The 16516-nt window shown below is 38.7% G+C and overlaps 3 protein-coding genes across 3 annotated transcripts in view; 1 reads left to right on the forward strand and 2 right to left on the reverse strand.

The window, feature by feature from the left end:
• Nucleotides 1-16516, reverse strand: part of LOC111340843 (protein sidekick-1) — a 51543-nt gene that overhangs the window by 10825 nt on the left and 24202 nt on the right. The gene's annotated exons all lie outside the window — the stretch shown is intronic.
• LOC111340844 (adenosine receptor A1-like) lies at nucleotides 8012-9694 on the forward strand. Its single transcript, XM_022947757.2, has one exon. It carries the CDS (start codon nucleotides 8700-8702, stop codon nucleotides 9627-9629), a length of 930 nt encoding a protein of 309 aa, XP_022803492.2. The 5' UTR covers nucleotides 8012-8699; the 3' UTR covers nucleotides 9630-9694.
• Nucleotides 12828-14765, reverse strand: LOC148729303 (adenosine receptor A3-like). Its single transcript, XM_088725651.1, has one exon. The coding sequence runs from the start codon at nucleotides 13934-13936 to the stop codon at nucleotides 12974-12976; it is 963 nt and encodes a 320-aa protein (XP_088581777.1). The 5' UTR covers nucleotides 13937-14765; the 3' UTR covers nucleotides 12828-12973.

The raw sequence follows: 16516 nt of genomic DNA on the forward strand, positions 1-16516 counted from the left end.
TTATAACGACCTCTGAGCTTTTTCAGAAGAGGCTTGCAGCAAGGTTCAAACTTGGTGAAAATTTGAAAATGAAATCCCATCTGTCTGCTACAACAATATGCCTAAGGAATAGATTCAAAGTATTACAACCAATCAATGTTTCCATGGAAACAGAGTTCCACATATGTCTTTTCTTACAGTGTACCAATCTATAACCCGGCGTCAAAAATTTAAAAATTTAAAGTTACGAAAGAAAATATTCGTTACAGAAACTGGTGAAACTCTTTCGGGTGCGCAAAAAAATTGTTAGAAGGCACTAACCTCGCATACAACCAAGTGTTTTGACATCGAAACCATATGTATTTCGCTAATCAAAACAGATGGCATCTGTTTTTCTTAGCGAAATGAGTATCTTGATCTTTACAATCATTCTTAATTCAAGACATGGAAAACTAGTATACATACAAATTGCGTTTATAATCAGAGTATGTGTAAAGTTTCGAGCTCACGTTGATACGATTAGAAATTGCTCTACACTGGGCTAGCGCTGAGCAATGGGAAAGCAAAACCTTGAGCGACTGTATTGCTCCGTAGTTTTAGCTGAAGAAACTCACGAATGGTTGGTGTATATTTTAGCGACGAACATTTTGCTTTCGATTACAGCTTTCACGTGGAATTTCCTGACGCTTTTGGCCTTGCGCAAGGAAACTTCACTCAATCGGCCGTCTAAGCTCTTGCTTCGTTGTCTCTCTATCTCTGATCTCGGGGTTGGTCTTATTTCAGGGCCCCTCCATGTCGCTTATATATTAACACTAACAAACAGACGTTGGGACGTCTGTCCGTATATATTATTCTCTGGCACCATAGCAAGCTACACTTTAAGTGGAGTCACTTTGCTGACGACGACCGCCGTAAGCGTGAACAGACTTCTCGCCCTCTTACTAGGCCTACACTACAAAGATGTTGTCACTTCAAAGCGAACGCATGTGCTACTCCTCGCCTTTTGGATTGTGTGCGCTATCTCAGGAACGTTGTTTTTTGTTAACTACTTTCTAAGCTTTTTATACGCTACTGTAGTAATATCATTGTGTTTGCTGACGTCTATTTTCTCATATACTAAAATATTTTGCTCTCTTAGTAATCATCGGAGACAAGTTTTCCCACAGCAAATGAATGAAACTTGTCGCCGATTAGATAAAGCGCGACATCAGAAGCCAACGCTCGCTGCGCTGTGGCTGCAGGTCGCGTTAGTTTTGTGTTATTTGCCGTTTTCTGCGGTAAGTTTTGTGGGAGCCAAGACCTCGGCTCACGAAAAAACGTCCTCGTCATTTTTCCTTGCTAGAGTGATAACAATCACTATGGTATATCTACACTCGTCACTGAACCCCGTTCTTTACTTTTGGAAGATGAAGTCAGTGAGACGAGCAGTGAAAAAGACCATTCAAAACATACTGTGTTGGCAAAGAAATTAACTGTCACTAAATTTTCCGAGCGATCTATTTATTTTGATGTTCAACAGCTGCTTGAAGATATGAGTTGTTGTGTTCCCTTAGAAAAGGGAAAAAAAAAAAAAAAAACAGGTGAGCTCGCTCTGAATTCATTCACACATGTTTGGATTTCCCTTGAAGAAACTGGGGATTGGGGATTTTTGTCTGATACAAGGAAGAGACTTAGGCAGTTTTGATCTGACGTAGGGATTTGTATGTGCGCTTCGAACATAAATTTGAAACTATTTTCATAATATGCAGTCTTGCACCATGAACATCGGAAAATCTGCACTAACATTAGAGAATATTCCAAAGTCTTAATGCAATTGGTTACCCCGCTAAATAGTGAAAATCTTTCTTATATCAAAAAACAAACATGTAAGATAGCGCACAAAAAGTTTAAAAAAGAATACGACAGCGTTTGCAGCTGAAAGATCGCCAGATGTTCTACGTCACCATACACAACATCAATTTAAATCTTTTGTTCTCATGTGACTTCCGCCTTTTTAGAAGGAAAAAGAAAATGCAAATGTTATAGAAATATTTTATCATCGAGTACTAAAATGTCGTTATGGAAGAACCACATTATAATAATAATAATAATAATAATAATAACGAATATTTATACAGGATAGCCTTTCAGTGCAGGAGCACTGTTATCAAGGGGGTCCTGTCTAAATAACATAATATAAGGATAAAAACTAGAATAAGATAAGAATGACTACGCACCTAATTAAATGCCCTATGCAAAACATTGATCTAAAGACTCCCTAAATGGTACCCTACTGCTAATTTGCTTGATTTTTAAGGGTAAAAAATTAAAAGCTGAAGCTCCTAAAAAATAAAAACTTTTCCGAGCAAAGTCAAGTCTCACTTTCAGCAGAGCAACGGTGGTCTCTTTGTTCCTCGTATTAAAATCGTGGGTTAACAATTTAAAATATTCTTTGAAAGGACTACAAACATTGCCTTTTAGGCAATCAAAAACAAATAAACAAGCCTTTTTCTTTAAAAAATTTTCAATTGTGGGCAGACGGAGTTCACAGTTTAGACATTTTGAGTTTTGCAGAATAATCCTGTGACTACGTTGTTCCAGGTTTCTTATTTGGCATCTTCGTGTCTCTGACCAACCAAGCGTAATTTGACCGAAATAAGTGAATATGGGCATTATCATTGCTCTGTAGATTCGTTCAGCGCTTAAGGTGTCAGTGTTAGAACGGATTCGTCGTAATAAATTCACTCTTCCTGCAGATTTCTTGTATGTTTTGTAAAAGTGCTTGTGAAGATTCAATGTAGGCTCCAGATAGACACCTAGGTACTTTTAATTTGTAGTCGTGTCGATGCGAGATCCACTTACTGAGAGGTTTAGTTCTTTCCACGATTTCATCTTTGAAGATCCTGCCCGGCGGAAGATATCCTAGACTGGTAAAAATTATAATCTTTTAGGAGATTTGTCCTCGTTTATAACTAATTTTGGCCGATCTTGGAAACAATCCTCTGGCCCTTTAGCCTTTAAGAATGACCTGGATCTAATACCTCCTTACAGCATCGCCACTGAACAATCATAACGTTCATACAGGTGGAGGAAATGATTGCAAAATCTTTTGACGGCATCTTATACAAGTTCTCCCAGTAAGTATGGAAGGAAGCGGATATAGAATGGTAGGGAGAAAAGGTATACAGTCCTCAAGGACTGTTTGCCAGTCATAGTACCAATTATTACAAGCATTATGAATAACTCATTTAGATCTAATTGTTTCCCGAAAGTATGGAAAATGGCTGAAGTTACTCCTGTGTTAAAGTCTGGCAACCCCGAAGATTCCTGTAATCACCGGCCCATCTCATTACTTCCAATACTATCTAAGGTGTCTCAGAGATTAGCTCACCGTCAGTTCGTTGACTACATAACTACCAACAAGAAGCTATCTAAAAATCAGAGCGGTAATCGAAAATGTCACTCGACAGAAACTGCTCTCTTACACGTAACGGATGATTTTCTCATGGCTATTGATAAGAGTGAAGTGTCCTTTGTCGTGCTACTAGATATGTCTAAGGCATTCGACAGTATCAGACATGATATTCTCCTTCAGAAGTTACAGAGTATAGGTGTTGCCTCTTCGAGCTTGGAGTGGTTTCATAAATACCTGTCTGGTCGTAGCCAGAGATTGTGCATTGGGGATGCTATCTCAGACCCGCTTCCTCTTAAATACGGAGTTCCTCAGGGTTCTATCTTGGGGCCCGTGTTATTTACCATCTATGTAAATGATCTCTTGTCCGTTCCAACCCACTGCAAATCTGTGTGCTACGTCGATGACTGTAAATTATACCTATCCTTTCGCTCAACTGACATCGCTCGCGTATTTGGCTATCTGAACGAAGATTTGAGTGAAATCTGCCGATGGTGCTGTCAGTTTTCACTTCTAATAAACCCAGCTAAAACTACAATCTTACCAGTTGGTGTCCCTCAACTACTGCGGAAATTGCCTCCAACGTCAATTTCACTCTTTGGAAAGGAAATAACACCAGTCCCTGTGGCAAAGGACCTTGGAGTCTACATCGACCAGTCCTTAACATATAACGATCATATTGTTAAAAGTACTTCTAACTGTATTTTCAAAGTAGTACAGATCAGCAGGATCAAACACCTTTTGGACAGGAAAACTCTCTTACTTTTGATGAACGCTTTTGTCTTCAGTACAATGTATTATTGTTCAACTCTATGGGTCAACACATGTCAAAGAAATATAAAGAAGCTTCAGCTAGTGCAAAACTTCGCTGCCCGTATTGTATTAGGTCTTAAGAAATTTGACCACATCTCCCAAGGCATAAAATCTCTTAATTGGCTCACTGTTAAGGAGAGACTTTATTTCAACGATGCTGTGATGGTATTTAAATGTGTAAATAATTTAGTTCCTGAATATCTGGCTAACACGTTTGTCCCACGATCTCGTATTCACAGTAGGGTAACAAGATCACGTAATCTGCTCCACATCCCACGATGCCGCCTGTCCTCTGGACAACATGCATTCACGTATCGCGGATGCAAATTGTGGAATAACCTCCAAAAGGACTTAAAAGCAGCTGAGAATGTAAACACCTTTACGCTCCGCCTACTGAATGCGCTCCTTAGTGGAAATGTTGCGCAAAGATGAATCGTTTCTATCTTCTATTCTTGTGTAATTTTTGTATTAGCTTACTAGTGTTTTTAACGTGTACTGGCCTTTTGTATTTATATTGTATTAGCTTTAGATTTACTTATATCACCTTAGTTGTGATTTGAGCACTCTCGCATGGCAACGTGTCTGCACTTGGTCCCACAAGTGCAGCGCCCAGGCAATGGTTTATTCCAGAGCTTGGCCCAGTGTCTGCACTGCACTGATGAGACCCACATAGGTCGAAACAGTGTGCACTGTCTGCAGTTAGATAGCTCTCGCTTGGCTTTGCCTTTTGGCTACCTTGCGATTGAGCACTCTACACTGGGGTTGCCATGCACTTAGCCTTCGGGCGAAGCTCATCACCTTAGTTGTGATTTGAGCACTCTCGCATGGCAACATGCCTGCACTTGGTCCCACAAGTGTAGCGCCCAGGCAATGGTTTATTCCAGAGCTTGGCCCAGTGTCTGCACTGCACTGATGAGACCCACATAGGTCGAAACAGTGTGCACTGTCTGCAGTTAGATAGCTCTCGCTTGGCTTTGCCTTTTGGCTACCTTGCGATTGAGCACTCTACACTGGGGTTGCCATGCACTTAGCCTTCGGGCGAAGCTCATCACCTTAGTTGTGATTTGAGCACTCTCGCATGGCAACATGCCTGCACTTGGTCCCACAAGTGTAGCGCCCAGGCAATGGTTTATTCCAGAGCTTGGCCCAGTGTCTGCACTGCACTGATGAGACCCACATAGGTCGAAACAGTGTGCACTGTCTGCAGTTATATATATATATATATATATATATTTAGTAAGTGTAAAACGATGAAACATGAAGCAAACTTTTAACTGTTCCAGCTTTAATGTGGCGACGTTTCGGCCTTCGGCCTTCTTCAGGTGGAACGTATTTACATAAAAACTAAAAGTCCTAGTAGGTTTACAGAATGACCTGAATTTATACTAAACTTAAGAAATATAAATAGTATTGCGTAATGCATTCCAGACCTAAATAATAGGATATAATAATAAGTAAAAGGCAAGAATGTGCAAGGGGCGAAATAACCACGATTGGTTGCGAAGAACTCAATTACATTGTGTAAATGATGCCCTAATTACGTATTATAGCGGACGCGATTTTTGGATCTGAATTCGCGTGTTTTGTTAAGTCCGTGGGGACTAAGTATACAAAGTTGTGCGGTCCAGTAGGCCTCTCTCGTATGTAATAATCTATCAATATAAGCTGCGTCCCCTTGGCTGGTAATTTTCTCAATAACAATAAAATTAATTTCAGAAATTTCGTGTTTGGTACAATTGAAGTGGACTGCAAGCTCGCACGTTTTTTTTTTGTTTGTTCGCATAGACGACTTGTGATTACGAAAACGCACCTTGAATTCAGTGGAAGTAGAACCCACGTATTGTAAATTGCATTTCTAACACGAGGCCAAGTAAACAACATTTCTGGAAGAGCAAGACAAGTTTTGGCAAATCTTATAGGTTCGGCCTGTGGAAAAACTCTTAAATTTGGAATCTTGAATTAAAAAATTCTTCCAAAGGTCGCATCTAGAAGAGCAATTAAAACACCCTCCCGTTTCCTTCTCTGCCTGACTAACTTTCCCACCCACACAAAATCTAGAAGGCACCAAAATGTCTTTGAGGTTTTTGGTACGGCGATATGCTGGAAAAATCGATTTTGATGGAAAAATTTCCGATAACTCAGGTGACGATCTTAAGAGATGAGCATGCTTTTGGATAACCCTCTGAATATCAGGGCGGATAGGATTGTAGTCGAGGGCTAGCGGAAATACTTTTTTGTTGGACTTGACATTTTTCTTGAGGAGTACTGATCTTTCAATTCTCACTAATTCTTACTAATGTTACTATGACATTACAATAATTTAATGTAGGCTTTGTAACTGAAAAACCTAGCTTGAGAGTTGCAATAAACGTATGTATGTATGTATATATGTATGCATACCCATCAAGAAATTATAAACACTTTATACTCTAAGTTAGGTTGTAAAGGGTCGGTTAGCGGTGGGTGCACCCACCACTTGCTCATTTAGCCTATCCTCATACCTTCCTCCCTTTCCACCGAAAACACGCACAAAAGAAATGGCGCGCTTCTTTGAGTCTTAACCTACAAGTACTTCAGGTAGAATGTATAACTTTAGTCGGGCAGTTTTATTCGAATTATGGGCTATGCTGTTCTAGCATGTCCAACAAGAAAAATATCAACATTTTTTAAAGGCTTAGCAGGAGTCAATTTGAAAATTGAGAAGTTTACTTTCTTTTCCAACAGCCACCCTATTTACTTCAAACTCTACCAAACAGACCATCACTGACTTCAACCTTAATAACTTTGAATGATTCTTTATTATAAGAATTGAAATGTCATATGCTTACTCCTCTTTTTATTCCTTTTGCTGCTCGAAACTTTGGCTTCGACGCATATAAGACCATTTATAATTCATTTATAATTCGCTAGACATTTTAATTTACCCAATCATTCTAAGCAACATACGGCAATCTGCGGTCTTTCCTTACACTCAGGTAGCACGGAAAGCCGCAAAACTCTCGAACAAAGGCTCATCTTTCAAACCGGCAGTCTAAATCCCACAGGTATCAACGAACGCTTTTCATTCCACTAATTTATTCGTGTTTTTCTCGTTGCCATGTTCCCACCAATCACGTAGCTCCATTTTCTGCCTTTAAAAGCACATACAACCCATAATTCCTCTATTCGCTCCGACGATGGGCTAACGCTCGAAACGTCAGCTTTTATAACCATAACGGTGGCCAATTTACCATTTCAACTTTGTTGATATATTCAAATTATTTCGTTACCCCCACCGACGCAGCGCCAAACAGTCTCTTTAGAAACTATCAGCCTTTATTCATTTATAATTCATGTCACGTTGCAACTTTCAATGGAAATGAAAATACAAAGTAAACAGTGCGGGCTGGCTTCCCTCCATGCTAAATAAAAAAATCTATGTATGACCTCTTTTACTTCAGCATGGTTTGGAGTCAAAATTAAAGAACCGTTGACGATTTTGGCTGCCGGAACGTGCCTTTGTACATACATCATCGCTCAGCCAACTGCTCATACAGCAAACTTAACCCAGAGCCGTTTTTATCAGTTTCATGAATTTCAATCGATCAAGTCAAATTTTCCATTTATAGCCAAAGTTAAATGAAAACTAAATCAAAAGGTAAAAAAAAATTTTCGGGTCCCGTATTTCTATCTTCTTCCACTATCATATCACAACGCCGAGGTTAAATAGACTTTAAATACAAACGCGACCATTTTGATAACTTTAAAATTAAAAAATAACAAATTGAGAAAGCTTTTTAGATGAAAAACCAATATTGAACTGACATAGAAGTTGATAAATTGCAAAGACAGGTTATCATCAATAGATTAAATGGTTCATTTATCTCTTTTTGGCTCTGCAGCATATTTAGGCAAAACTTAAATTAATTTTTTTCTTGACTCTGCAGCCTATTTATGCAAAACTTAATTTCTCATAATGACTGAACGTTTTTTACTCGAGGGTAAATGTATTCAAAATTAAAATGTCGATATTATAATTGTGATAGCAGTGTTGGAGAACTCTTCTTTCCAGATGTAATAAAGATTAAAACGTCAAGTCTACCAGCCAATGCGAGTCACAATTGATAGCCTGATGGATCGCCCCCCAATCAGAACCGAAAACCTCGCTCAGTGGAAGTGCTAGTAAGTGCTACGGACGTGCTCATTTCAAAAATACATAATTCAAGATTTGATGATAATTAAAGGCATAATGTATCTTTGCGTCGTTGTCGACAATCTTGAATTGTCCGCTATTTTGACGCGATGTCAGTAGTAGGAGGGTAATGAATAAAAGACAGGTGAAATTGACCTCAGTTTGAACCAAATTAATGAAAACCCCGCTTTTGAAACAGAAGTAATATATGAATGATTCACAACTGGCGTTGAATGCTGCGACTATTTATAGCCAGGCAATACAACCTTTTCACGTACGGTACCGAAGTGCTTCATTCATCCCAATTCAGAAAAAAACTTTGCGATTCACAAGAAAAAGATAAGGATGGAAAACGAAACTTTCGTTGGAAAACAAACAACTGCGGAGAACTTATACTGTTCCCTTGACGAAGCCCTTGTTGAAGACGTGAAGCAGTTGTTGATATTTTTCGCAGCTTTTAACATTTTTCTGTCCTTGGTTGCATTTCTGGGAAACGCTGTAATACTCGATGCTCTTCGTAAGGAGCCTTCCATCCGTCCACCCTCAAAGCTCTTTTTTGGCTGTCTTGCAACAACTGATATTTGCGTTGGAGCATTGATCGGGCCTCTCGCTGCCTACTATTGGATAACTACCGCAAATAAGCGATTGATTCATTGTCAAATTGTTGTCTCCATCCTATTCATGACCGGAAACATCTTAACCCTGGTCTCTCTGTTGACGGTGACTGCGATAAGCGTGGACAGACTACTCGGCCTGTCATTGGGACAGAAATTCAAACATGTTGTTACTTTGAAGCGAACATACGTGGTTGCAGCTGCCTTTTGGATCACGGCCATTAGCATTGCAGTACTGCCCCTGTATAATTTCCTCCTCTACTCATGGTGCATCTATACAATTATAACATTATGTCTAGCAACCGCGATATTCACTTACACCAAGATATTCTGCACGCTCCGTCACAATCACAACCGAGCAGTCTCCGCTATGCATCATATGACTCCGCTAACTGTCGCGCGTTACAGGAAGGCAGTATCCAGCGCCCTTTGGGTGCAAGCCACGATGGTCGTTTGTTTCTCACCGCATGTTGTAGTAGGTATACTGGGACAAGTTTTGCCTCAGAGTAAACCTATAGCCTCTTTGCTTTTTATTACAAAGGCGTGTACAGTGACTTTAGTTTACTTAAACTCGTCATTAAACCCGATTCTTTATTGTTGGAAGATCAAATCAATCAGAAATGCAGTGAAAGCCAGACTCAAACAAATTTTTTGTTGTTAATCTGCTGTTTCATTTTTCGTTATAAGTTAAAAACAACTTGTAATAAACAGTTGAAGAGCTTGAAATTGTCTTCATTCTCGGGGCGTTTTTCTAGCCAGATGAAGAACCACACAGAATATGTTTCAAAATATCAGATAGAACGAAAGACGATGGAACTTTAATTGTTTCCTTTTGTTTATCAGCAGTCGTTAAAGATAACCAAACAATGGCTCCGTTCATGATTTTCTTTGGAAAAAAAAATTCAAATCGGCAGCGTCAAGTGCCACTGTACCCTTCCCAGGGAGAAAAGTACCTCAAACAAACCGCCAACTAGAGTCACACAAAAACCATGTGCGCTTTAGATGAGCTCTTTTCGACTAAAACGTTCTTGTAATTAACGCTAGTGAACAAAACCTTTCAGCAGAGTTATTAGAGGGGTTCACTCCACTCTATCTAGTTAAAAGAATGACTTAATGGACTAAATGAACAGACTTGCCCTTAGGTCCTTTCGCAATTTCTTGAAACTCTTTTTCTTTTTTCGCACTCCTCCTTACTTTTGCGGATGACTCGTGCTTTGCACTCGACTCACTCTCCGGTACGCTCGCCCAGAAAAATATTGGCCATTAGCGACCGCTGCATAACGTTTAAAGTTCACTCGTAAGATATCCGCCAAAATGTTCCTATCCGGCGTTTTAAAAAACCACTGGGGTTTACTTTTCATCCAAAATCTGCCCAAAATTACGAATGAAAAGATTAAAGTGAAAAAACTTCGATTTCATAAGCATTTCCGTCTCATTTAAGAGGCTAGTAAAATCACGCTAAAAATATCTTGGGGTCAGCCGTTTTCCGTTGCAATATGGATACATGATTCCTGCCGCCAACCATTCCACAAAAACCTAATATATTCAATCTGTGTTTTATAGGATAAAAAGCAAAATTCGTGGATCGTTTACTGTCGAACGCAATTGCTTTCTTTAAACCGATTTCCTTAGCTTTTTTATTCTATACACAGTCTGGCGTGGTTTGACGGTCAATTTCGAAAGAAAATAAGAAAGATCGTGTACTTTGATAAAGGGATTCAAACTTTACACATATGTTTGGTACTGTGCCGCTAATCAAACCGCTAACTTGTTCCTTATAGCCAGTATAAGGAAAGGTTGTCTTTTTGTCAATACTATAAACCAGTTTGTATGTTTTGGTTGAACTGATCACAAAACTTTAAAAGCCAACTTTTTTCCCTGTGCCAAACCGTTTTTACAAGATGACCTTTATCGCCGGGTTCTTTTACTCAAAACTGGCTAAAACAATGAGCTCCTTCTAAATAGACTTCAAATACAAATGTGACCATTTAGATCATTTTAAAATTAAAAAGCAACAAATTAAGGTAGCCTTTTAGAAGAAACATCTGGCTAAAACAATAAGGTCCCTCTAAATAGTTTGTGTTTCTTTGTTCGCCCTGGTCCTAAGCACTAGCTGACGCACATCATCATTGTTCGTTTTCCATATTGTGATTGCTAAGGTTTATCTAAGTGTCCGCTACCATAATTAATATTGGCAATCTATGAAACGTAGGATTAACGGTATTCCAGCCAAATGCTTATCAAACAATAATAAGTATTAGCTACAATGTATCAATGTTATGTTATAAAACAAATGGTAAACACCACAGCGTACACTATTGAGTTATGGATGCACGCGGGAGGTTTGCTAAGCACTCAAGAAGCTAGAGTCGCTCTCGGCTATCGCCTCGAGCGACTCTTACGCTTCTTTCGTGCTCAGCAACCTCCCGCGTGCATCCATAACTCAATAGTGTACGCTGTGGTGTTTACCATTTGTTAAATTCTTAATGAGCCATGAGACTGAATAAAATTTTTGTTTTTTTAAGGAGAGCGCGCTGCTAGAAAACGTGATTACTAAAAACTAAAAATTAAAACTGGTGGAAGTAGATAATAATGCATTTTAATGAAGTGATCAGAGTCCATATTCGATAAAAATACATTTTTTTTCATAAGTATTTATTGGTTCCAAGTATCAAACCTCCTTGAATGTTAGTTTTTGTTGCTGTTGTGTTTGCTTTTTTTCGTATTTTTTATTTTTGTATTTTTATTTGTATTTTTGTATTTATTTGGATTTGCTTTATGACCTTATACTGAGGTTTAGTAAACCATTTATTCAGCTTTTACATGATAGATTCTAATCCGAAACGAGCCTCTTCAGCTATAAAAGATATGTTTATTAATCGAATGTTAAATAAAGGCTCTCTACAAAAAATCAACAACAGAGACAGCGGAATCAAAGTTTCCGAAGCCAGATCCCTAAAATCGGAAAAAAGAAACTATGAGGGAAAAACGCCAACTTCTCGAACTATAGCCAAGGATCGAAATACACCAATGAGAAAGCGTTAAATCGCACCAATAGCAATTGACCAACATGCTGGATAAACAGCGTTACTCGATCATCCAAACCTCATCTATCTATAGACACTCACAGTGTAAAACATAGAGAAGTCGAAAAGTCGTGATCTTAAATTAAAAGCTCAACTCTTCATTTGATATTGTTTCGTGAGACAAATGGTTAAAAAATCATTAATTACGATGCGTTTTATTTAGATGTAAATTCACCTCGCTCAGGCACAGTAATTTTCAAAAATGGCACCAAGGAGTCTGATATTCATACATTTAGTCATTTAGAAATATTACATTCACCTGCGAAATAATCCCCAAGGTTAGTCATGAAAAAAATTGGTAAGGGGAGAGAAAAAAGGCTTCTTTATTTAGTGTTGTTCAGTATTTTTTTTCTCCCGTTTAACTACAATCAAGGCTCCATGGGTTCGGCTACGGTCTCTCACGAAACGAAACGATCATGCACTTTGAAAAAGAACTTTGAAAAGCAGATGCCCTTTGGCACAAAAATTTCAATTAGGTCTCCTCTAAATCGAGCCTAAAAAAATGGCACATAATCTGCTACTTCTAAATAGTGTGTGATTTCTTTGTTCACCAAATTCCTGGTGTAAATAAACATAAACTAGCACAGCTCAATTCATCATTGTCCGTTTTCCATGTTGCGATTGTTAAGTTATCTTTTAGTGTCCATTTTCTAATGAGCCAAGAGAGGTAAAATGTATTTTCAGCGTGCAATTGTTATTTGTTTTGGTAAAAAAAACATCTAAACTGTCGAGGGAAAAAGAATTTAGGAAAAAGAAAGGAGCTCAGAGCTTGATGAGATAAGTTTAAGTTCGTTGCATTTATTTCAATATATGATATTTTCAGTACATCCCTCGGGCACTAAGCTAATATATCAAATCAGAAACGCCCTTTAACTTATTACAGAATGAAAAAGAGGCGTCCGATTGTTTTCCTTTTACTCTACGGAGCTGAATCAATTTGCAACTTATTGCGACAAAGTATTTGCCTAATTCTGGCTTTCACTGCATATCTCAACGATGCAATCTTCCAGCAGTAAAGAATCGGGTTCAAGGACGAGTTTAAGTAAACTAAGGTCACTGTATAAACTTTCGTAAGAAAAATTGATGACGATGCAGGTTCACTCGGATCCTGTAAAACTTGTGACACTACTCCAACAACATCATACGGTAAATAACACACAACCATTGTCAGCTGCACACATAATGCGCTGGACACTGCGTTTCTGTAGCGTGCCAAAGTTAGCGGAGTCATTTGACGAAACGTGTTGAGTGTTTGGTTCTGATGATGACGGAGAGTGCAGAATATCTTGGTGTAAGTGAGAATAGCGGTTACTAAACACACTGTTATGGCCGTAGAGGCGAACCACAAATACGCTCGGAAGTTTATTATGGACATCACTCCGAACATAATGGATATGACCCAGAAGGCAGTTAGAACTGCGTATACCCGCTTTAAAGTCACTTCTCGGTTGTATCTCAAACGCCACAAAAGGGCAAGAAGTCTGTCAACGCCTATTGCAGTTGACGTTAAAAGAGAGACTTGTGTTAGGATGCTGCCAATCACAAAAACTATGGCAACTGTAAGGCGACAATGAACCCATCGATCTTGATCCATCATAGAAATCCAAGAGAAGACGACCAGAGGCCCAGTGATGACGCCGACAGAAATATCAGTCGTTGCAAGGCAGCGAAAGAAGAGCCTTGACGGTGGGCGAATGGAAGACTCGTTGCGTAGGGCGTCGAGAATTACAACGTTTCCAAGAAAGGCCATAATGGACAGAAAAATGTTTAAAGCTGACAAAAATGTCAAGTGAGGTCGTACGTCCTGGAAAAGAGTTTGCGGTAGAAAACAGTATGGGTTTCCTACGGTCGCTTGTTTTACGCCGAGAGTCTCGTTAACCATTCTTCTCTTGGTATATAGTTACTCGACAACGCACTCGTCCAAACTGGGCTTTCAAAATGAAATCATATTTTTGTATGGTCACTGCACGGACCCCAATTAATCAGCCCACCGCACGTTTTTGTTATGAAATAAGTATTTTAAAAGAAAGACAGCTTGAGATTAATTTACTTGAAGAAGTTAAATGGCGCCAGCCTTATCTCTTGGAAATTTTATCTATTTACGGGAGAGTGCGAATAATTACGATCACTCACAAGCCACTGATTCCCTATGTCATCTGTTAAGGAGAAAAAAATTCTCCCAACAGCACTTCCAACAACCATGCATGATCGCCTTCCAAGTAACATACGGATCATTCTTCACTTCTAAAGACGACCCAAAGAGAAACAGTACGTGCTCGCCTTCAATCCCTTTTAACATTAATCGTTCAAAACGCTAACGAAACATTTCCTATTTTGAGCTTAAATTAAGAACTCCTCTTTCCGTTCATATACATCATTTCTGCAGCTATCAAATGCCGTTTTAATAAAGCTCAATTGAAGCAGCCGTTGTAGACCATTTTTGCAGACTGAGTCTTTCAACCCTATTGTTAGTTTGACCTCTATCCAACTGGAGACGTGATTTTGCGATGAAAGCAGAGTGTAGACGTGACCATCTGCTCCAATTTAAAATCTAATATTTTTGCAGAAAATTCTTCTTTGGAATCAAAAGTGAAAAGTTTCGCATCAAAATTTCTCGTATAATTAGAAACAAGGACACTTTTCTCACTGTTAATGCAGATTTGAAACAAATCTCGAAACTTGATGATGAAGACATGCAATTAGGAGTTTTCACCTAAATGATAGCGTCAGTTTTTTCCCGGGAAATTTCAGGCGAAACAGAGACTTCAAGAAGTCGAGGAAAATTAAGTAAAATACAAACTTCCATGTAGCTTTTCAGAGCTAATTTTAACCAGTAAATTCAGAATGGGTCCGCCATTTCAGTGCAATTTCTTAGTACATCATTATGGCAACCCACATGATCTGATCGAAGGTTATCATCTTTCCTAAGAAATACAGAAAATTTCATTTTGCAGTTGTTAAGTTGGAGTTTTAACTCTGAGAGTATAATATCATTTCAAGGTGTTTAACATAAAGAAGACGTTGCCACGACTGAACACTGACGATTTTTTTTAGCTTTTCTTTTAATATCTTTTATCTTGTTTATGCACGCATTGGCTGCCTGCTACTGCATTAGTGAAGTTCATGTCATGTGATTTACACAAGGTGGTGCTTTAAAAATGTAAAAATAAATGGTTGAGTTCTGGAAAAACGTCATTATTTTTGTGGTTGAAGTGATTTTACACGACAGACATTATAGTTGATTTTACCTCCTCTTAACTTGAACGTGAAACCAACTCTTAGGGTTTTCAAATAGCTAAAAGGCTAAGACGAATACACCTTGGAAACGCAGTGCAGACTAAACAACTCTAAATGATGATTTCTAAAAGAATCCACGTCGTAGAGGAACCAATCAGAAACGTTCTATCGATCGACGAAGCAAAATTTTAATTCGCCATGTAGTTTTGACCGAAAGCAAAGGCTGCCGACTTTCAGGCAAGATAGTTTTCTTCATGTAAACACTTGAGACCAAACTAACGGCTCTGAGGGAAAAGAACGATGTTCTTTTGTTCCTTGGACGAGAGGAGGCGAGCTGAGCAGAATTAACATCTTCCTTTCGCGGTAACAAGTTAGATCAATTCTATATAAGTTCCTATAGGACGAGTGTCTCAAAAAAGGGGCTATAGCGATAAAGAAAACCTTTCATTTCGGAGGACAAAGAGGTAACATGACAGCTGAAGCTGATAAGAGATCGAGAAAGTAGCTTCTTGCTTAAAAACAGGTTTGAAATAAAAAAAACCCTAATTCGTACCAGAGAGGATAAAAAATTTATGACGAAACTTGATATAAGTGTCTTACTGAACGCGGCCGTATCGAGTTCAGTGAAAATTTATTCCATGATGAAAAACACCTTAAAATACAGATTTCCCTCAAGGGAGTTTCTGTCACAACAAATTTTGATGCCACATGTGGGCGCTTTTGAAATTTATAATTTGTCGGAAGTGGGGCGTTCGTTCAAAGGGCTATATTTGTCACCAAGATACGGTGATCCTCACAATCGGACTCAATTTCTGGATTGTTTTTCTTAAGTTTACTGTGAAAATTATTGTATGAAACCATCTGCCCTTACTTCGTGATAATTATTTCTCGCGATGATATTAGACGACGCATTAAATTATTTGAATAATTTCCAAAGTCGTTAGAGAATGTCTCCACTATACTTTATTGATTAATTATTCCGCTAGAGAGGAGACGCTTCGATCGTATTTTTGAGCCCGAAAGGAGAACTCGTTTGAAACTGACGCAAATTCAAGCATTTACGATCGTTAGGCCTTTGAGCATTGTTTTAAAAGCGTTTGCTCCTCAGTATCTTCATGGAATTATTACAAGAAGTGTTCTGGCGCCATCGATATGTCGCCAACTAATGATTATCATGATGTTTTGAGCGTTGTCATGTGACTGATGATAACAAGGGATCGAACGA

This window comes from Stylophora pistillata, chromosome 6 (assembly GCF_964205215.1).
Source record: "Stylophora pistillata chromosome 6, jaStyPist1.2, whole genome shotgun sequence".
NCBI lineage: Eukaryota > Metazoa > Cnidaria > Anthozoa > Scleractinia > Pocilloporidae > Stylophora > Stylophora pistillata.

Excerpts from the sequence above, each read along its gene's own strand:
- LOC111340844 (XM_022947757.2), top strand. The coding sequence starts at position 8,700 with ATGGAAAACGAAACTTTCGTTGGAAAACAAACAACTGCGGAGAACTTA.
- LOC148729303 (XM_088725651.1), bottom strand. The coding sequence starts at position 13,936 with ATGGTTAACGAGACTCTCGGCGTAAAACAAGCGACCGTAGGAAACCCA.